This window comes from Euprymna scolopes, chromosome 42 (assembly GCF_053919585.1).
Source record: "Euprymna scolopes isolate OS-2025 chromosome 42, ASM5391958v1, whole genome shotgun sequence".
NCBI classification, from domain to species: Eukaryota; Metazoa; Mollusca; class Cephalopoda; order Sepiida; family Sepiolidae; genus Euprymna; species Euprymna scolopes.
Window position 1 is genome coordinate 43,328,595 of NC_136523.1, and position 19,398 is coordinate 43,347,992.

Consider the following 19,398-nt stretch of genomic DNA (forward strand, 5'->3'; position numbering starts at 1 on the left):
AATTTGTGAAAATAACACTCAATATGAGAACAGTACTCTGAAGAATCCAGATAATATAAATTTTTTTTTTTGTTATTTTATGTTAAATTGCCATATTTCAATTTTTAGTCACCACTTATCAAGGCCCGGAAGCCAGTCGAGGATAAGGGTTATTGCGTGTACAGTAATCAATGGGATAGTATCGTAGTAATCGTTAGTATTGGAGATTTGATAAAGTGTCTTACTTAAGGGGGCGGTTCCTCAGGAATTTGTTTATATTGGACTTGAAGACATCCAGGTTGTAGTCAGGTGGGGAAACGGAAGAGAGTTCTACAGTCGTGCACTTCTAAGAAAGAAGCTCTGCTTATGGAATCTACGTTTGGATTTAGGCACAGATAAAGAGTGGGGAAAATTTTTGACAATGGTTTCAGCTAGATGGGTGTTTATCATGAAAGATTGGTGAGGGAGGGATCAGAGATTGGAGCTCAGACGAGCACTTGCCATGGAAGTAACGATAAAAAAATTGTGTATGAATTGGAATAATTATCAAAAATTTAAATAAGAAAAAAAAAAAAAAAAAAGGAAAAAATTTTAAAAACTTTTAAATAAGAAAAAGAAAAAAAGAAAGAAAAATCATGAAAAAGAAAATTTTTCTACAAGAAAATGTTTCAAGATTTAATTGAAGTGCAATGAGAAGGATATTTCGACTGTCCACGTTGCCCCAAACGCCTCGGCTTGATGTTCGGAAAGACGCATTTCATTATCTTCCCAAAGTCCGCAGTACTGAGAGGACGCAGATTCAAACTCTCACAATAACTCCTTTAAAAAAAAAAAAATTTATAATTTAAAAAAAAACCCAAAACATACATTTTAGAAGAAATTGATTTATTTTAAAAAGTTTTTTCTTCTTAATCTAATATATAAAAGACAAAATGTGTGTTAGTATGTGTGTATTTGTGTGTGTTTGTGTGTACATTTGTGTGTTTGTTCATGTACGTTTGTGTGTGTTTGTGTTAGTGTGTGTTTGTTCATGTACGTTTGTGTTAGTGTGTGTGTGCGTTTGTTCATGTACGTTTGTGTGTGTTTGTGTTAGTATGTGTGTGTTTGTGTGTTTGTATGTCTGCCAAAAACTTTCGACAGATGCAATGATCACTGACAAAACTGATATCTTAAAATTGCCAAAAAGATTTATTCTGTGCTAGTCAACTGGACTGTATCTTGCAAAGAAGGGTCAGTTTTTTCGTCAACATTTTTGCAAGTCATCATACACCTAGTGATCTCAACGTACGTTTAAAAGACATTATTTCGAAAGCCTGTGACGTCATAAAGTCACCATGAGTGAGACGGCTAATGTGTTTGTTTCTTTACCTCCTTTTCCTCTTTTGCATTACAGGTTTGAGTCTGGCTACTGCAGCTAATTTTTTTTTTGTGCTTGCATGAGTACTCGCTGCTATTTTTATTGAAATAATTTATTTTTTTTTTTTAGGGGGTTGGTTGCTCAGTAGCCTTAGTATACGATTTCTCTCCACTCGGGCCACACCGGGTACCCATGCTAGTTTATTATATAAAGGAAAGATGTCAGTGTGTGTGTGTGTTTATATGTCTGCTAAAAACTTTTGTCATCCGCATCCGACCCGGTCGAAACTGGTACCATCTGAAAAAGCAATACATCATATGCATAATATGTGAAAATTAGAAAAAAAGATTAATTCTGTGGTAGTTAACCGAACCATTTTTTGGAAAGGCGGGGGACGATTTTTGTTTCGCGGTTTTTGCAAGTCATGCACGTGTAATGCAGTAAAACTATGTTTAAAAACCTTATTTTGCAGCATCATGACATCATAACTGTAACGACAAGCACGTTTGCCAGTAACTTTTTGCCCTTCTTTTCCTTTTTTGCGTTTCAGATTTGGCTTATTTTTATTTTGGTTGCACGGGCACTCACTGCTATTTTAACTGAAAGAAAAGTTGTTTTAATTGATTTATTTATTTTTGTTACGGAGGGTTGGGGTTTCAGCGCACAGGCAAAAAAAAAAAACTGCTCATATCGCTTCTGCTGAAATATCTTTTTGGGCAATTCCGTTCTTTTATTTTTGAAATTGTTGTAGGGATATTGTTGAAAGTGCTCAATATCCTTAGTATAGCAGGTGTGTCGAAAACAAACTTCATGTCAACCCGGGCAATGCTAGGTATCCATGCTAGTCTATTATATAAAGGGCAAATGTGTGTGTGTGTGTGTGTGTGTGTGTGTGTTTATATGTTTGCTAAAAACTTTTCTCATACAATTGGTACACACACCAACTCAGCATCGTTAGAAAGACTGATCTCTTGGACAAATAATGTAAAAATTAGAAAAAATAGTCAATTATTTTGTATAGAAATAGAGCTTTATATCAAGCTGGGGTCACATAAAATAGTTTCTTTCTAAACAATTTCAACAATTGTGCCTGCGTTAACAATTGTTCTCTGAATTTGTTTAATTACAAGAATTTTCAACGTGATTTTATAATTAGCACTGGTGTCCAGAGGATTAGTTTGTTTTTGTTTTTTTTTACTCATGTTCACCCTCTTACAAAGCATATCACCACTTGGGCATAAGGGGCTACTATTCGGGGCCATGTTTAGGAAAGATTAACAAGATATTTGTTTATATTACATTTAAACATCTGCATATCAGTACAGCTATCAGGAAAAGAATTCTAAAGTCTAGCTGTTCGAGGGAAGAAACTATTAGAATAGAAAGCTTTCTGGTATTTAGGGACATCAACAATGAATTCCTTCACCCTCTCAACTGGCCAGTTTCTATTAGGAGGAGTCGGTTTTTGTTAGATCGACTACGCTTAATTTCAGCGTTCGGAACTTCCGGCTAAGACGTCACGTTTTTTTTTAAACCTTTTTTCTCCTTCGCGTTACAGGTTTGAGCCTGCCTGCCTACTTTTTTTTAACACCTGCCTACTGTTGTTTTGACCCCCCCCCCAGCTACTACCTCTGTTTTTACACCCCCCTACACACACCCAGGCAATGGGCACCCCCGCTACTGTTGTTTTGATCCTCCCTTACTACACCACCTAAACACCTGGTCAATGCTGGGCACCCCTGTTAGTAAATAATAAAACTAAATAAAAAATATAAAAATGTTCTTTTTAATCAATTTTAAGAACAATCTAGAATAATTAGAAAATTCTGTATAAAAGGACACGCCGTTCGCAATCGAGTCAGTTTCGTAAATGGTTGTTAAGCTGTGAGCTAACGACACGTTTGAACTCCGGTAATATTTCTAGGATGTCATTCCAGTCGAAAAGAAACTTCAAAAAGGCCATTCCCAGCATCAACTAAAGAATTGAATTTGGAGTAAATACAAAGATTTCTCTATAATTTCTCATTGACCAAAGTCTTATATTTTCAAATTCACTTTATAATAATAATTGTTATGACATTTTATTTTTATTTTTAAAATCAATAAAATATTTACTTTATAATAACATACATAATAAAATAAAATAAATAAATGTATTGTCATAATTAATAAATAATTAATTATTAATTTTATAATAATAAAATATAATAATTAATATTATAATGTATTATGATAATTAATAACATAATAAATAATTAATAATAACAAAATTAAATTAAAAAAAACATAAATGCTCTTTTGAATTAATTTAAGAACAATCTTTTTTTTTTTTTTTTTTTTTTACATAGGCATCAACACTTATCAAAGCCAAGAGACCACTCAAAGATAAGGGTTAAGAGTGTACAGTAGTCAATTGGACAATATAGTAATCGTTAATGATGGAAATTTGGTAAATTTTTTAACTTAAGTGGAACGGCTCATCAAGAACTTGTTTATGTTGGACTTGAAGACAATCAGATTGTAGTCAGCTGGAAAGCAGGAAAATGGAAGACAGTTCCACAGGCGTGCACTTCTAAAAAAGAAGCTTTGTTCATGGAATCTACATTTAGGTCTAGCCATAAATAAAGAGTGGAAGGAATTATTGATAGTGTTTTCAGCTAGACGAGTGTTTCTTGTGAAAGTTTGGCAAGGGGAGACCATAGATTGAAGCTCAGTCGAGCACTTGCCATGAAAATAATGATAAAGCAGAGACAAACTCGCAACATCTCTTCTATGAGATAGAGATTGCAGGGAAGAGAAAACATCTCCCATGAGGCTATGAAGTCTATTTTGAACTCTATCAAGGCAGGGCAAGTCTTTTCTAGCAGCTCCTGCCCAGATGTGGCAACAGTACTCCATCCTTGGACGTACCTGGCTCTTATATAGATAGAGAATTGCATTAGCAGTGAGATATCTACTGGATCGATAGAAGGATCCCACCATTTTTCCAGCAGCCTTAGCAACAGATTTGAGGTACGTGTCCCATAGTAAAGGTCAATCCCAGAAGCTTGTCAAAACATGAGGTCTTCCCAAAATGAGAGCCATTCATTTCAATTGATGCCAGATGGGGATCAGAGCGTTGATGAAGTAAAGATAAAAGCTTGGTTTTAGATGCATTAAAAGTAACCAGCCACTCCTTTCCCCGTTGTACCACATGCTCAAGATCAGAGGAGAGAGAATTGGAGAGAACTTGGTCGTTTACAGTCTTAGATGTGCTACCATAGATGGTAGTGTCATCAGCATAAATGTCTACGAATGATGTAAGGATGTGATTTGGAAGATCATTGATGTAGATCAGGAAGAGAGTTGGGCCCAGGACTATCATTTTTTTCAACCATCTACAATAATCAGAAAATTCTGTATAAAAGGATGGACCACTCACAATCAAGTCAGTTTCATAAACAGCTGTTAACCTAAGTGCTAATGACTTGTCTGGACTCCAGTAATGTTTCTAGGATGTCATTCCAGCCGAAATAAACCTCAAAAAGGCTATTCCCAGCATCAACTAAAGAACCGAATTTTGGGTAAATACAAAGATTTCTCTATAATTTCTCATTAACCAAAACCTTATATTTTCAAACTCATCTGATTCATTTATAAGCATTTGATCACAGTGTAGTATATGTTCTGATGCTGCACTTCATCTTTTTTATCTTCGATCAGGGGATGAGAGATCCTTCATGACTGATACAATTTTAATTTTTGTTCTTATGTAGAGTGCACCTCTTTGGGGGGGGGGGCTGGATTTTCCCCACATTAAAAACCGACCTTGTGTCTAACTCTGCCCTCGTGGGGAGGCAAGGAAATAGGACCATTCAAATCTTCTTATATCAATACGGACAAAAAATGTGTTTGTCTATAAATGTTATTTAAATATTTTTCGTTTTTGTAAAAATAAATACTACATTTGTTACAACTCCGAGTTGATTGGTTTTATTTACTCTTTTGGTTTGTTGTTTGTTCATAACCCTAGACGAACACGTGACACAAAACATAATCCAACAAGTAAGCAGTATTTTTTATGAATTTGTTTTACAGTTAGAACAACTGCAGGAATGCTTACCGATATTCTTCATAGACTTCTTGCTTCGGCAGACATATGTCGTTATCCTCTTCCAAATGACTTTTTATCCAAGTATACGCCTGTGTCTGTTCAACACGACTTGACGCATGCAACGATGAAGTCGGGCTGCTGGAAAAGATGTTTTAAAGAAATTAATAAATATATACACACACATATGTATATCTATATATTTATAAAAGTCAGAATGTATGTGTGTGTGAGGACACATCTCAATCTATATACTTTACGAATTTTTGATGTACAGGCTTGAAATTTGGTATATAGGGTATTCAGACATGTCAAAAACTTTTCAATAAGTTTTCATCTGGAAAAAAGGGCTGCTAAGGGGTAAAAAATTGATAAATTGGATTTTTATCTGTCAACTGTTTCACAACTGTGCATGTGCGAAACGTTCACATTCTGTTAAGAATAAGTAGGTTTTAAAACAATTTTTAAAGGTGTGTCAAGCTAGCGTAATGGTTATCGTACTTGACTCATTGCCCTTAGGCTTTGGTTTCGATCTCAGATCAAATATTTTTTTTAGTTACAAAAAGTGAATTGTTTAGCAAAAAGATAATATTCGCATGCGCATGTCTCAGTTTCTTTCCATTTCTAAAACCTTTTTTTTTACAAGTAATTTAGCGTTATATTTAATACCGGGCAATGCCGGGTACATCTTCAAGTATATATATATATATATATATATATATATATATATATATATATATATATACTTGAACTGTAATTAACAATTCTTCAAAGCAGGATGATGCTAACCTTTTGACTCTTGAATAACAATAAAAGAAGTCTCCAGAACGCAATAAGCTATCAAAAACTGTGACTAATATCGCAATTCACAATTTCTTCAAAACAGGACGATACCAACTCTAAAAAAAAAGGAATGTATGTATATTTTTATATATATATATTTTTTTATATACAACATTCACTCCTAAACTAATTAACCAGTCATTAGGAATTTTAAACATAAAAAATCCTCTCATAATATTCAAGTAGTTTTTAGCCTTGATAAGTGGTCTCATTAGTATTAAAAAAAAATCCTTTCATAATATTCTACATCATTCAACTGACAATTTATCCGTCTCATCAACCCTTATCCTCGAGTGGCTTTTAGCCTTGATAAGTGGCGCCTCATTAGTGTAAAAGATCCTCTCATAATATTTTTCATCATTCAACTGACAATCTATCCATCTCATTAACCCTTATCCTCAAGTGGCTTTTAACCTTTATAAAGTGGTGACTCATTAGTATAAAAAAAGACAAGAAAAATCAATGTAAACTTTACGAGGTTTTTGTCTGTGGTCACTCAAACAAGCTGTGACAGCATGGTGGGCTGGACTGAGACTCATTGTCAGAGCAAATTGTTGTCTGATGTTGAAGTGATCAAACTTAATCGTATCTGTTAAACTAGTCGGTGTCATAAATAACTGAGATGAGAGATTGAATTGAACCAGTTTTGTTGAATGAGTCATTCAAAAAGAATCGCTCAATGATTGGTGATACTTATAATGTTGTTCGAAGTTAGATGAGATGTGTGTTAGCACTAATATATGTGTGTGTGTATTTATACATTTGCATATGAATGATTCACTCCTAAACTAATTAACTGATCATTATAAGTTTTGGAACACAGTTGTATTCATCTTGTCTATATTTGACCTATTGAAGAGGTCACTGTAGCCTGGCATATGCTCGGGTTCTTTGACTTGTTTTTTTTTTCCCTTTTATTTTATGAGCAAACAGTCGTTTGTCGTTAGCGTGATCAAATGTAATCAGGTCAATTAAACTAGGTATATTTATTTATTTATTTTAACAACATGCCAAAGAACAGATGAACTGAAATAATGACAAGTTTTAAAAGTGAGCAGAAAAAAGGAATATCTGCCTTACTACAAAAAATGCTAGTTTTATTTTGGTGTCTTTACCCCCCACCCCCTATTTTTGAGGAGATTTTGTGTAAAGAAAATCTTTTATCAAATTATTGTTCAAGACATATTGTCTATTTAAATAAAAACATAATTTCTGAAACGATCGTACAATCTATTGATTTTGTCTGTTTTCCTTTTGAAACTGATTTTTAATTCAAAATTATGAATCATTTTACTCAATATATATATATATATATATATATATATTATATATAATAAATTCCACAGCCAAACAACGTCGCAGCTCACAAGAGCCATGACAGTCAATGAACCGGAAGTCCAAGACTTGAGTTTCGCCCTCATTTGGGCTCATCAGTTAGACACATCTGAACTCAGGATTCAAAACCCGAGCCTCTTGCATGCGAGACAAGCACTCTAGCAACTGAGCAAATGCCCCGCACACAAGAATTTCTATTAACCAACACAGATCAAGCAAACCGCGCCAAAATCCGACTGTGAAATGAACCTAAATTAGCATTGCTGGATGGCGTTATCCTTTCGAGTTAAATATAAGTATTCTTTTCAAGTGTAATAAATAAGTATTCTTTTCAACTTTACTCAATTGAAAAAAAACAATCGGTCAGTCCAAAAGAATTGATTAATGATTGGTAGACATAATGTTGTTTGAAGATAAAGAATGCTTTATATATTCAGCCATTCTGATAAGTCGTAGATGACGAAATATGTGTCAGTGGATAATTATATTTTAAACAATATATGTGTCGCTCTCCAGAAAATGCTCAGTCAACATATTAATGTACTTGGTTGAATTAATTGGCTTTGCAAGCGAACTATAGGCCCTGGACCACTGGCACTAATAACGCCCCACACCAAAACTGAAACACCACCCCATTGCAGCATTGAAACTGTGAACCTAGAATTACATTCTTCATCTTTCCTTCGACAAACTACCATCACTGCCTAGCCTTTTGAACTTGCTTTCATCGCTAAAAATCACTTTTGACTAATAAGATTCATGATCTTCATTGTACCTACTTACTATGCCTCCCCACAGGGCAGAGTTAGACACCAGGGTCGTTTTTTAATGTGGAGAAAAGGTACAAAAATAAAAAATTGTCTCAGTCGTGAAGGATTGTTCCTCCACCGAAAGAGAACAAGAAATGGAAGTGCAGCATCTGAAGAACAGATGGTATTTATTTGCTCCCCCACTGAGCAAATTAGGCACAAGGCCGTTTTTAATGTGAGGTAAAAACCAGCTCCCCTAAAAGTAGGCAAAAAGGGGGCACTCTGGTTACCAAAAATAATAATTGTCCCAGTATAGAGGGTTTCCCCTCCATTGACTGGCACAAATTATCTTAAGTGCAGCATCTGAAGAACAGATTGTATTTATTTGCTCCCCCACCGAGCAAATTAGGCACAAGGCCAATTTTTAATGTGAGGAGTGAAGGGAGGGGGAAGGGAAAAAGGGGACCAGCTCCCGAGAGGTGGGAAATGGGAGCTGGTTAAAGGTCAGGCATGTGGGGTTGCCCCCACATCTGGTCTTTGCTAGTCATAGCTAGTCATAGCTTGCAGTATCTGCCGGAACAGATGGTATTTATTTGCTCCCCCACCGAGCAAATTAGGCACAAGGCCGATTTTTAATGTGAGGAGTGAAGGGAGGGGGAAGGGAAAAAGGGGACCAGCTCCCGAGAGGTGGGAAATGGGAGCTGGTTAAAGGTCAGGCATGTGGGGTTGCCCCCACATCTGGTCTTTGCTAGTCATAGCTAGTCATAGCTAGTCATAGCTTGCAGTATCTGCCGGAACAGATGGTATTTATTTGCTCCCCCACCGAGCAAATTAGGCACAAGGCCAATTTTTAATGTGAGGAGTGAAGGGAGGGGAAGGGAAAAAGGGGACCAGCTCCCGAGAGGTGGGAAATGGGAGCTGGTTAATGGTCAGGCATGTGGGGTTGCCCCCACATCTGGTCTTTGCTAGTCATAGCTAGTCATAGCTAGTCATAGCTTGCAGTATCTGCCGGAACAGATGGTATTTATTTGCTCCCCCACCGAGCAAATTAGGCACAAGGCCGATTTTTAATGTGAGGAGTGAAGGGAGGGGGAAGGGAAAAAGGGGACCAGCTCCCGAGAGGTGGGAAATGGGAGCTGGTTAATGGTCAGGCATGTGGGGTTGCCCCCACATCTGGTCTTTGCTAGTCATAGCTAGTCATAGCCTGCAGTATCTGCCGGAACAGATGGTATTTATTTGCTCCCCCACTGAGCAAATTAGGCACAAGGCCGTTTTTAATGTGAGGTAAAAACCAGCTCCCCTAAAAGGGGTCACTCTGGTTACCAAAAATAATAATTGTCCCAGTATAGAGGGTTTCCCCTCCATTGACTGGTACAAATTATCTTAAGTGCAGTATCTGCCGGAACAGATACTACACTTTGATCTTGACCAAAAGGCCAAAGTTCAGATGACATTTTCTCTTCTTTACAGAAATCATTGGCTTACATCTTGCAATACAGACTTGCAAATTAAATTCCTTAAATCTGTTCTTAACTGTAAGAAGAGAGCACTTTTTAACAAGATTACACTGTTGTTGGATTTGTGGAGCCGATTCAAATCTGTTTCTGAGGCTGCAGATCTTGATAGCATTGTCTTCCTTGTAAGAAGTAACTCTATGACAACCAGATGTAGGGGCATCACGAACATTGCTAGTGTTTTGGTGCTTTTGCACAGTCATTTGTACTATTTTCTCATCACATTTCAATCTGCGGCCGATTTCTTGATTGGATAAACCAGAAAGGTGGAAATTAATGAGTTCCTGATGATCACTAAGAGAAAGTCATTGCATATGCACTAAATGTTACGCTGTATAACTTGGAACAACAATTACAATTAGAGATGATTTATTGCCTAAAAGATGGATATTTTAAGCTGGTTTTAAGCTGATTTGTTGATGTGGCGTTTCTTTTTGCCTCCTCGATTTGAATTTAATTTTTTAAAATTGACGTGAACACTAGAATACTTCAATTAAAAGTCAAATATAAACAGGTAAAATTACAGAGGAACAAAAGGCGAATCAAATGAGGTATAAGTTGTTAAAACAGTTGCATTCAATTTAGCTAAAAATTTACGGGTATTGAAAAAATGACAAGTGCGGACTTTCTTTTTGGCACCATTGTAGATATGCTGTAACAGAATAATGACACACATTAAAAATTTGCTGCTAGAGTTTCGACTCCAAGTGTTTCTTCAGCTGCGAAAGAAGGAGAACAATATTTTTTTTAGGCGGAAGAACATTTTGGGACAAATGCGTATCACATGTAAAAATTTCATATCCTAAGAAGAAAAGTAGGAAATACATACAGTGTGAGTTGGTCATCAGTCGTGGCGCCGGTAGGAAGCTTGAGGTACAGCAGTAACTTCTCAACATCAGATAATTGATTTACATCTTGCTGTAAAAATAACAAAAAAAACATCATTTTATGGCAAAAGGTGTTTTATATATTTGTTTATGACAGATAATCACCAGATGAAATTCATCCATGACAGATTATCAACAGATGAAATTCATCCATGACAGATCATCACCAGATGAAATTCATCCACGACAGACCATTACCAGATAAAATTCATCCACAACAGCTCATCACCAGATGAAATTCATCAACAAATAATCATCACCAGATGAAATTCGTCCATGACAGATCATCACCAGATGAAATTCATCCACGACAGATCATCAACAGATGAAATTCATCCATGACAGATCATGAACAGATGGAATTCATCCACAACAGCTCATCACCAGATGAAATTCATCCATGACAGATCATCACCAGATGATATTCATCCACGACAGATCATCAACAGATGAAATTCATCCATGACAGATCATCAACAGATGAAATTCATACATGACAGATCATCACCAGATGAAATTCATCCATGACAGACCATTACCAGATGAAATTCATCCATGACAGATCATCACCAGATGAAATTCATCCATGACAGATCATCACCAGATGAAATTCATCAACAAATAATCATCACCAGATGAAATTCATCCATGACAGACCATTACCAGATGAAATCATCCACAACACCATCATTACCAGATGAAATCATCCACAACAGCTCATCACCAGATGAAATTCATCAACAAATGATCATCACAAGATGTAATTCATCCACAAATGATCATCACCAGATGAATTCATCCACAAATGATCATCACCAGATGAATTCATCCACAAATGATCATCACCAGATGAAGTCATCCACAAATGATCATCACCAGATGAATTCATCCACAAATGATCATCACCAGATGAATTCATCCACAAATGATCATCACCAGATGAATTCATCCACAAATGATCATCACCAGATGAAGTCATCCACAAATGATCATCACCAGATGAAGTCATCCACAAATGATCATCACCAGAGAAATCATCCACAACAGATTTACGAAAAAAATCAAAACGTTTTCCAATTTCCTTAATTGTATTTCCACTTTTTCGATGTACCAAATTTTTTCGCTACACAAAAACTTTCGATTATATAATGGTATATTTACTAAAAAAACAATTCCATGGGAATCGGAATTGTACTTGGTATGGGAATTGTTAATCAACATTTTCCGATTCGGAATTGGAAAAAATTTAGGAATCATCCCAACATTAGTGTGTATATATTGAAAATTGAAAAATTCTTTTTTTTCCCTGAAAGGTGTGAGTCCCTAGATTGTCCTTATCTATATATGGTTTGTAACGAACAACACCGAGTCACACAAAAAGCCCAAAATAAGAGTTTTTGGGTCGTTTCGTTTTTGCTGAAAAAGTTACCTGCCCATGTCAACGAAATTTAGCACTGTCTGGATACAATCGCGGTAACATCTTTCGGCATATGGACAGGACTTGTGACGCAATGGATAACACGTCTAACTACGGATCAGAAGATTCCAAGGTTCGAATCCTGGCAAGTTTGTAATAATTTTAACCATCATTTTATCCAACGTTTACTCATTATCCTTACCCTTATTTAGGGCATTTTTGTTTTTTCAGTGATTTTGTTTTGTGCATATGGGAATTTCCCATACTCCGAGTTCACAAGGTAAGTGCTGATGGTAAGACGATATTGAGTTTACTTGATTTTGTGTTTAACTCGGCATAGTGCAGCCGCTAGTTTAGAATATTTTTTCAGTTGTTATAGAAAGAGAGTGTTGCTGAAAAAAGAAAATATGATAGAAAGAGGTGTAACGGAGAATGGGGGAAATGGAGAAACTGGGAAGGTGGGTTGGAAATAGGAGATAGATATTGATATAATTTATCTTCCTTCGACTGCAGGATGCTGTGACACAAGGTCGGAAAGTGAGCATTAAAAAGCTAGCGCCCAAGAGGTTGAGCACTTTTCCTAACAAAAAATGCTCGAGTTGACCTGTTAGCATTCCTCAGTAGGGGCACATCAGGTGAGTGTTCCTCCTAGACCTGTATAGAACCATACATCAGCCCGACATGGCAGGGTTGGAAGATGCCACAATGATTTACCCTCTGTCGGACTTACTTACAGGGTTGAACGATAAAATTGTCGCTCTAAAGAAAACAAAACTACAGCTTTATTTTAAAACTCTTATTGAAAAAATCAATTCAGGTAACTTGATTATGTAATAGAGCTGACATCTATTCAATGTAGCCACCTTCAGCCTCAATCACCGCATTGATATGGGTCTGGAACTGGGAGCATACCTTTTTCAGGAGCTCGGCAAATACTCGGTGACTTTGGTGTTTAGGTCATGAATGCATAAGTTCAGTCATCATAACAATGATTTGCAAGCACTTCTGATCCATTCGGGCGGAATTAAAACAAATGGGAGGCGTTACTTTTGGAACACTCCTCATAATTATTAGTTTCAAATGCAGGTATTAATTTAATTATTTCTATTTTCACATTTCAACATTTCCATACATTTTTAATACATTGCAAGTTGCAATGGGAGTGGCGGGAGGAGGCAATGATGGAGTGAATCTGTTTCTAATCAAATAAAAAAAAAAATGATTACACACGGATCAGATTTCTGGATCCAGTTTAAAAAGTAAAAGTTCATCTTTTGACCTGTTGCCTTTCACAGCTATTTTCACTTCCATTAATGGATCTGATGAGAGCCGATATCCCCCACCCCGGAAGTAAAGAAAATCCCGGATCAGCTCAAGCTTAGATGACTAATAAAAATCGTTCACTTCATGGATCACTGAACTCTTTTAGCTTAATTGGTTTTAGCATCTTAATTTACTATATATAAGTGTGGCATACACCCTTCATCAAAAATGACCAGAAAAAACAAATTAGTCTTCATCAGTGTTCATACCAATGTTCATATTTATATATAACTAGCCTGGATACCCAGTGTTGCTCGGGTGTTTGGAGGTGTTAGGGTTAGGGTTAGGGTTGAGCAAAAAAAAAAAAAAGTAGTAGTAGGCAGACAGGCTCGAACTTGTACCGCGAAGGAGGAAAAGAATGTGAAAAAAATAAGTGACGTCTCTGCTGTTGCATCCCATTGCCAAACTGGAAGTGGCGAAGGTTTAAATTAAAGCTAGTCAATCAAAAAGAGGGGGATTTTGAAAATATCGGCGAAAAAAGCGACACCCTCCTTGAAGAAAAGTGCCCAGTTGAGGGTGAAGGAATTAATGTTTTGGACCAATTTTTCGATATTTGTTACCTTAAGGGTTGAGCTTCTACACAATATCAATCTCATGAAAATCCGTAGCCTCTGTCAAAAGTTTTAGGCAGACAAACATACATTTAAATAGAGAAGTGAAATTCATATTATAGAAAATAACATCTGATTCATTGAAATTAAAGCAAAAAATAAATTAGAAAGAAAGAAAACGTTTTAAACTGAAAAATTTCAAAAAAGGAAAGGAAATAAAATCGAAAGAAAAAAAAATGTATAAATCAGTATAGAAAAGAAAAAGGAAAAAAAAAGAAAACATCTTATTGTAATATAATGCATATGTGCGCGTAGGAAAATATCAGCGGCAGTAAAGGATGCCTGGCTTGTGAAGAGATTAGCAGCAGCAGCCGAAAAAAAGTGGACATACAAATTAGGAAGTGTGCGTGAGAAGAGAAAGGGCAAAAAAAAAAGGAGAGAAAGGGCAGAAAGTGAACATCGAACAAAATAGACATGTAAAGTCAAGGACAATAATGGGCCGGCTGTGGCTAGCATACAGTCGGAGGAAGAAGAAAAGAGTACAATGGGCGAGATGGACAATGGCGAAAGACTTAAGTGGTATCGAAGTGAGAGAAGCAAAGTGGACGTCGAAGAGAATGGACATGTAAGGTTGAAGATGAGGCTGGGCTGGATGGGCCCAGCATGAGGTCTGGAAGACAGACTTTTTAAGTTATGCTGAAAAATAATGATAATAAAAATTTTTGTTAAAAACGAAAAAATGCCGACCTGGATATTTATTTGTTTCTTTACTTTGAATGTTTCTCCTGTGACAAGTGTAACATGCACGTTACATTATTATGGAAATACAGTGAAGGCGGGGCTTTGTCGGATCTAGTATTTGCTTTCTCAATTCTTTTAAACACCCGAAATGGATTCACCCAGCATTTTCTTGTTAACAGTTTGTGATGAGACTATGTATTTATATATATATAATATTTTTATTTATATAGACAAATATTATATCGTCGCTACACTGAACATGCTAATGTTTCGGACGATTGGTTGGCAAGAACCAAAAGTCCTTGTCAAGCAATGTAATGAAACTTATGTGCCACTGAAGGCATCTGGTTCTCAGAAAAAATGAAATATATTTTTGTTTTATTTATAAAAATAAAATGCTAAAACGCTAAATTTAAACAGGAGGGGCGGTAGATAATGTGACATTTTAGACTCAAAATAGGTGATAGAAAGAAAGAGAACGTCGACTTAACTGGATAAATGGGAGGTATAAAAAGGGGAAGGAAAAGAAAAAAGACATAACAGAGAGATGGAAGAAGGACGAAGGGGTCAGCATGATTGCATTACTATAAGGAATGGGAGGGGGTGAAAACATTTGAAATCATCTTAGAATAAGAGTTTGAAGTTAACGTGTCAAAAGCATGGGTATTGTCTAGCATAGAGGAAACATATAGAAGGAAAGGAAGAAAGAAAGAAGTCAGCGCAAGACGGGGTGGATAAAGACAAATTACATAGGGTTTCCAGTAAGACATATACACACATACTTATATGCATATCAGCAACCCGGTCGGACACACACACACACACATGTGCATAAATGATTAATAAAACCAGAGACGACCTTATGCATGGATAATTAAGCTGTGTTTTCTTAAACATAAATCATATTTATCACAATGAAGTTTATAATTTAAAATTAAAATTTCCAGTAATGAAAATTAAAGATCCAATAATAATAACAATAATAACTGTAAAAAAGTTGGTGATAAGATTTAGAGAAGTAACCTGAATAGTTCAGAAAATATAATCTATAAATATAAAAGCGAAAATGTATGTATGTATGTATGTATGTGTGTTCGCTTTTTCTGTATGTCTACAAAAGGCTTCTTTCAGAGAAGCGGTCGCTCGCTTAACAACTTTTTAAAACTTTTTATATCACATACAAATCGTAATATCTCACAGTTAACAACGAAGCTCGCCTGTCTCTTTAATTTGCTCGATTTCGGGAAGATAAATATTCAATATTTGTCGCTCGCCGCATGTGGGTTAGTCTTTTTCCTATAACATCTTGGGGGCGGGCAAGGAAAAAAGCGTCCAGCAGTAAATGAAATCCTGCAGTCAAACTGACCTCATTAACTCATTAAAGCGAGCACCTGCTAAATCCAAGTAATTAAATAAATTCAAACGTGTTTCCGTAAGCATGTCGCGGTGGGGCAATGGTTAACGTCGCACGTTTTTTTTTCTTCACAACTTTGCCTCAACGGTTCGGGTTCGATCCTCATACTTACTTTCTTTTTTTTAATCCCCCCCCCCAAAAAAAAACACCCGGGCAACGCCGGGTACCCCTCGCTAGTACATGATAAAAAGATGAAGTATAAGTATAAATAAAGAAAGAAAATAAAGAAAATAAGGAAAGCATTAGTAAAGAAAAACATAATAATAATATAAAGAAAAAATAGAGTAAGAAATTATGGGAGGATAAATTAGTACATAGTACAGCCATAGTAATAGCTTAATAAAAATAAATATACAATAACTATAAAATATAAATAATATTTAGGAAGTAATAAAAATATGTAAAATATGAAGTAGAAAAACAAACTAGAATATACGGATAAAAATAAGTGTATAATTAATGATTAGAATGACATAATAATAATACAGTAATAATTATGGAATTGAGATGGACGTTAAGAGACGTCAAATAAGTAAGAGTTAAAACAGAATGCAATCATAGATGTAAACGTATATAATAAAGAATTTAGATTAAAAAATTAAAAAATAAACAAAAAATAATTTTTAAAATCTAAACAAATCTTAAAATACTGAAAACATTAAAAAAAAATTTTTTTTTAATTTTTCAAAAACTTTCCAAACTAAAAAATTAAAAAATAAACAAAAAATAATTTTAAAAATCTAAACAAATCTTAAAATACTGAAAACATTAAAAAAAAAATTTTTTTTTTAATTTTTCAAAAACTTTCCAAACTAAAAAATTAAAAAATAAACAAAAAATAATTTTAAAAATCTAAACAAATCTTAAAATACTGAAAACATTAAAAAAAAAATTTTTTTTTTAATTTTTTCAAAGAATTTCAAAACTAAAAAATTAAAAAATAAACAAAAAATAATTTTAAAAATCTAAACAAATCTTAAAATACTGAAAACATTAAAAAAATTTTTTTTTTTTAATTTTTCAAAAACTTTTAAAACTAAAAAATTAAAAAATAAACAAAAAATAATTTTAAAAATCTAAAAAATCTTAAAATACTGAAAACATTAAAAAAAAATTTTTTTTTTTAATTTTTCAAAAACTTTCAAAACTAAAAAATTAAAACATTTTAAAAACACTTTAAAACATAATAAATTTTTTAAAAATTCAAAATTTAACGGATCACTAGCTAGATAGAGTTACAATTTGGTTAAAACACTAAATAGGGGTAAAAAAATATATAGTAGAGAATGATGGTGGAGGAGTCAATGACAATAAAGAGTAATAAATCTAAGAGGGGAATTATCTACATGGGGTTATGAAAGCAAAGAACAAGAAAAAAAAAGGTAAACTAAGGAAGACAAAAGGGCAAGAGATAGAAGGTAATAAGAGGAGAGGCAAGGTATGCAACAAAACCAAAATTGAAAATTGACAAGTAATCAGCACATAATTTCACGTGCTATATAGTTCATAAAAATGCAAGATTAAAAAATGAAGATAACAATAAAGATAAAGATAACTCAGAGTTACGAAAGGAAATCAAAGTGGCTAAGAAGGTGGGATTTATAGTGTCCACATGTAATAAAGGTTTCATCTTTTTATTAAGGAGCTTATGTCTTGCTTTGAATCTGGAAATAAACAGTTTTTCACTCAAGCAAAGGTAGCAAGGCGAGTTAAGAGATTTGCATGTGCTTGTTTTCCTAAGAATGTCCCATTCAACAACTGGTGTTACGTTCTGCTCTTTTAAATTCCTATAGTATGTGGCGAGTGATGTTCTGTTCTTGCACTTTGCATTGTTAAATGAACATTTATGATTAGAGAACACCTCTTTGAAGGTGTTACCAGCCATACCAATATAGTATTTACTTATATAGGGATTTTCTTCAGTAGTGATGATTGCTTTGTATACCACAGATTTTTAACTAAGCAACTGCATTCAAGTGGGCATTTAGGCTTGTTTAAACAATTACAAGATTTAGTATTATTGAGTTCAGGCTCTTGGTTACACTCTTGTATATGTAAAATTGTTGCTGACAAATAGTCTTGCCATAAGCCAAACAATACACACACGAGCATTGTTTGGCCATCGGAAAGCATAACGTTTTGTTGGTGACAATTTTACATGTGATAATTATTAAGAAATACACTTTTGCATTTTATTGTTTTTTTTTCATTTGTTTGTCGTCGGTGACAATTGGTAGCAGTGGTAGGACTACATATATAGAGAAAAATAGGGACTCCTTCCTCTAAAGATATTGCAATTGTGATGGTGTTGCTCCTATGATGTAATGTAGCATTTTATTATAACGACTGAATGTGTCTAAAATGGTGTTTGAAAGCTACATAAATATATATAGGCATGTTGTTGTCTTTGTTTTCTGGTCACAGAAAACAAAAGCAACAACATGACTAAATATGTAGTGACAAACTTAAAAACAATTATTGACATCCAGTTCACCATATAGATTCATCCACCTTACTTATTAAGAAAATGCTAGTTTATTTTGGTGTCTTACCCTATCCCACCCCATTTGTGCTGATGAGGAGGCAATATTCAAAAAAAAACATTTATTGTCAATTATTGTTAATATTATTTGCCAATATTATTAAAATGAATATCGTTTCTGAAACAATCGTACATTCAATTTGATTTTGTTTTGTTTTTCCTTTTGAAACTGATTCATAATTTACAATTATTAATCTTTTTACTCAATATTAATAAAGCTCTAGGATAAATATACCTATTGAGCTTATTATATATCTACAGTACCATGAGCACTGTTCTTTTAAAGTATTAATACATTAAAATAAACTTTGCTCTTTAGACTTCTGGTCTAATTCCCTCTATAAATATATATATATATAGTAAATTAATAAAAACTGAAGAAAGTGCTCAATACTGTTGTAGAGCAAATATGTGTTTTATTTTTTAATATCGTATCTTTCTGTTAAGTTACATTATTGTTTCAGCTACCCAGACGTTTTTTTGCCCGTCTGTAGCTTTCTCAGACTTTTACAGAAAGATATGGTAATAAAAAATAAAACGTTATATATAAAACTGATTTTGTTTGTGTGTGTGTGTGTGTACGAAATAGTCCGTATCAAGCTACTCTGTTAATTTTTGAATGACAGACTTGAAATTTGATATATATAGGAGATTCA

General features: G+C 34.4%; 1 protein-coding gene across 1 annotated transcript in view; it reads right to left on the reverse strand.

Annotated features, from left to right (window-relative positions):
- Positions 1-632: 632 nt before the first annotated feature.
- The window catches only part of LOC145267056 (uncharacterized), a 103,789-nt gene continuing 85,023 nt past the window's right edge, over positions 633-19,398 (reverse strand). The window contains exons 3-5 of the mRNA XM_080123001.1: positions 10,697-10,785; positions 5,439-5,567; positions 633-798 (exon numbers count right to left, since the gene is read on the reverse strand). Of these exons, the coding sequence (XP_079979127.1) occupies positions 648-798; positions 5,439-5,567; positions 10,697-10,785 (369 nt within the window). The 3' untranslated portion in view covers positions 633-647. The remainder of the gene's footprint in view (positions 799-5,438; positions 5,568-10,696; positions 10,786-19,398) is intronic.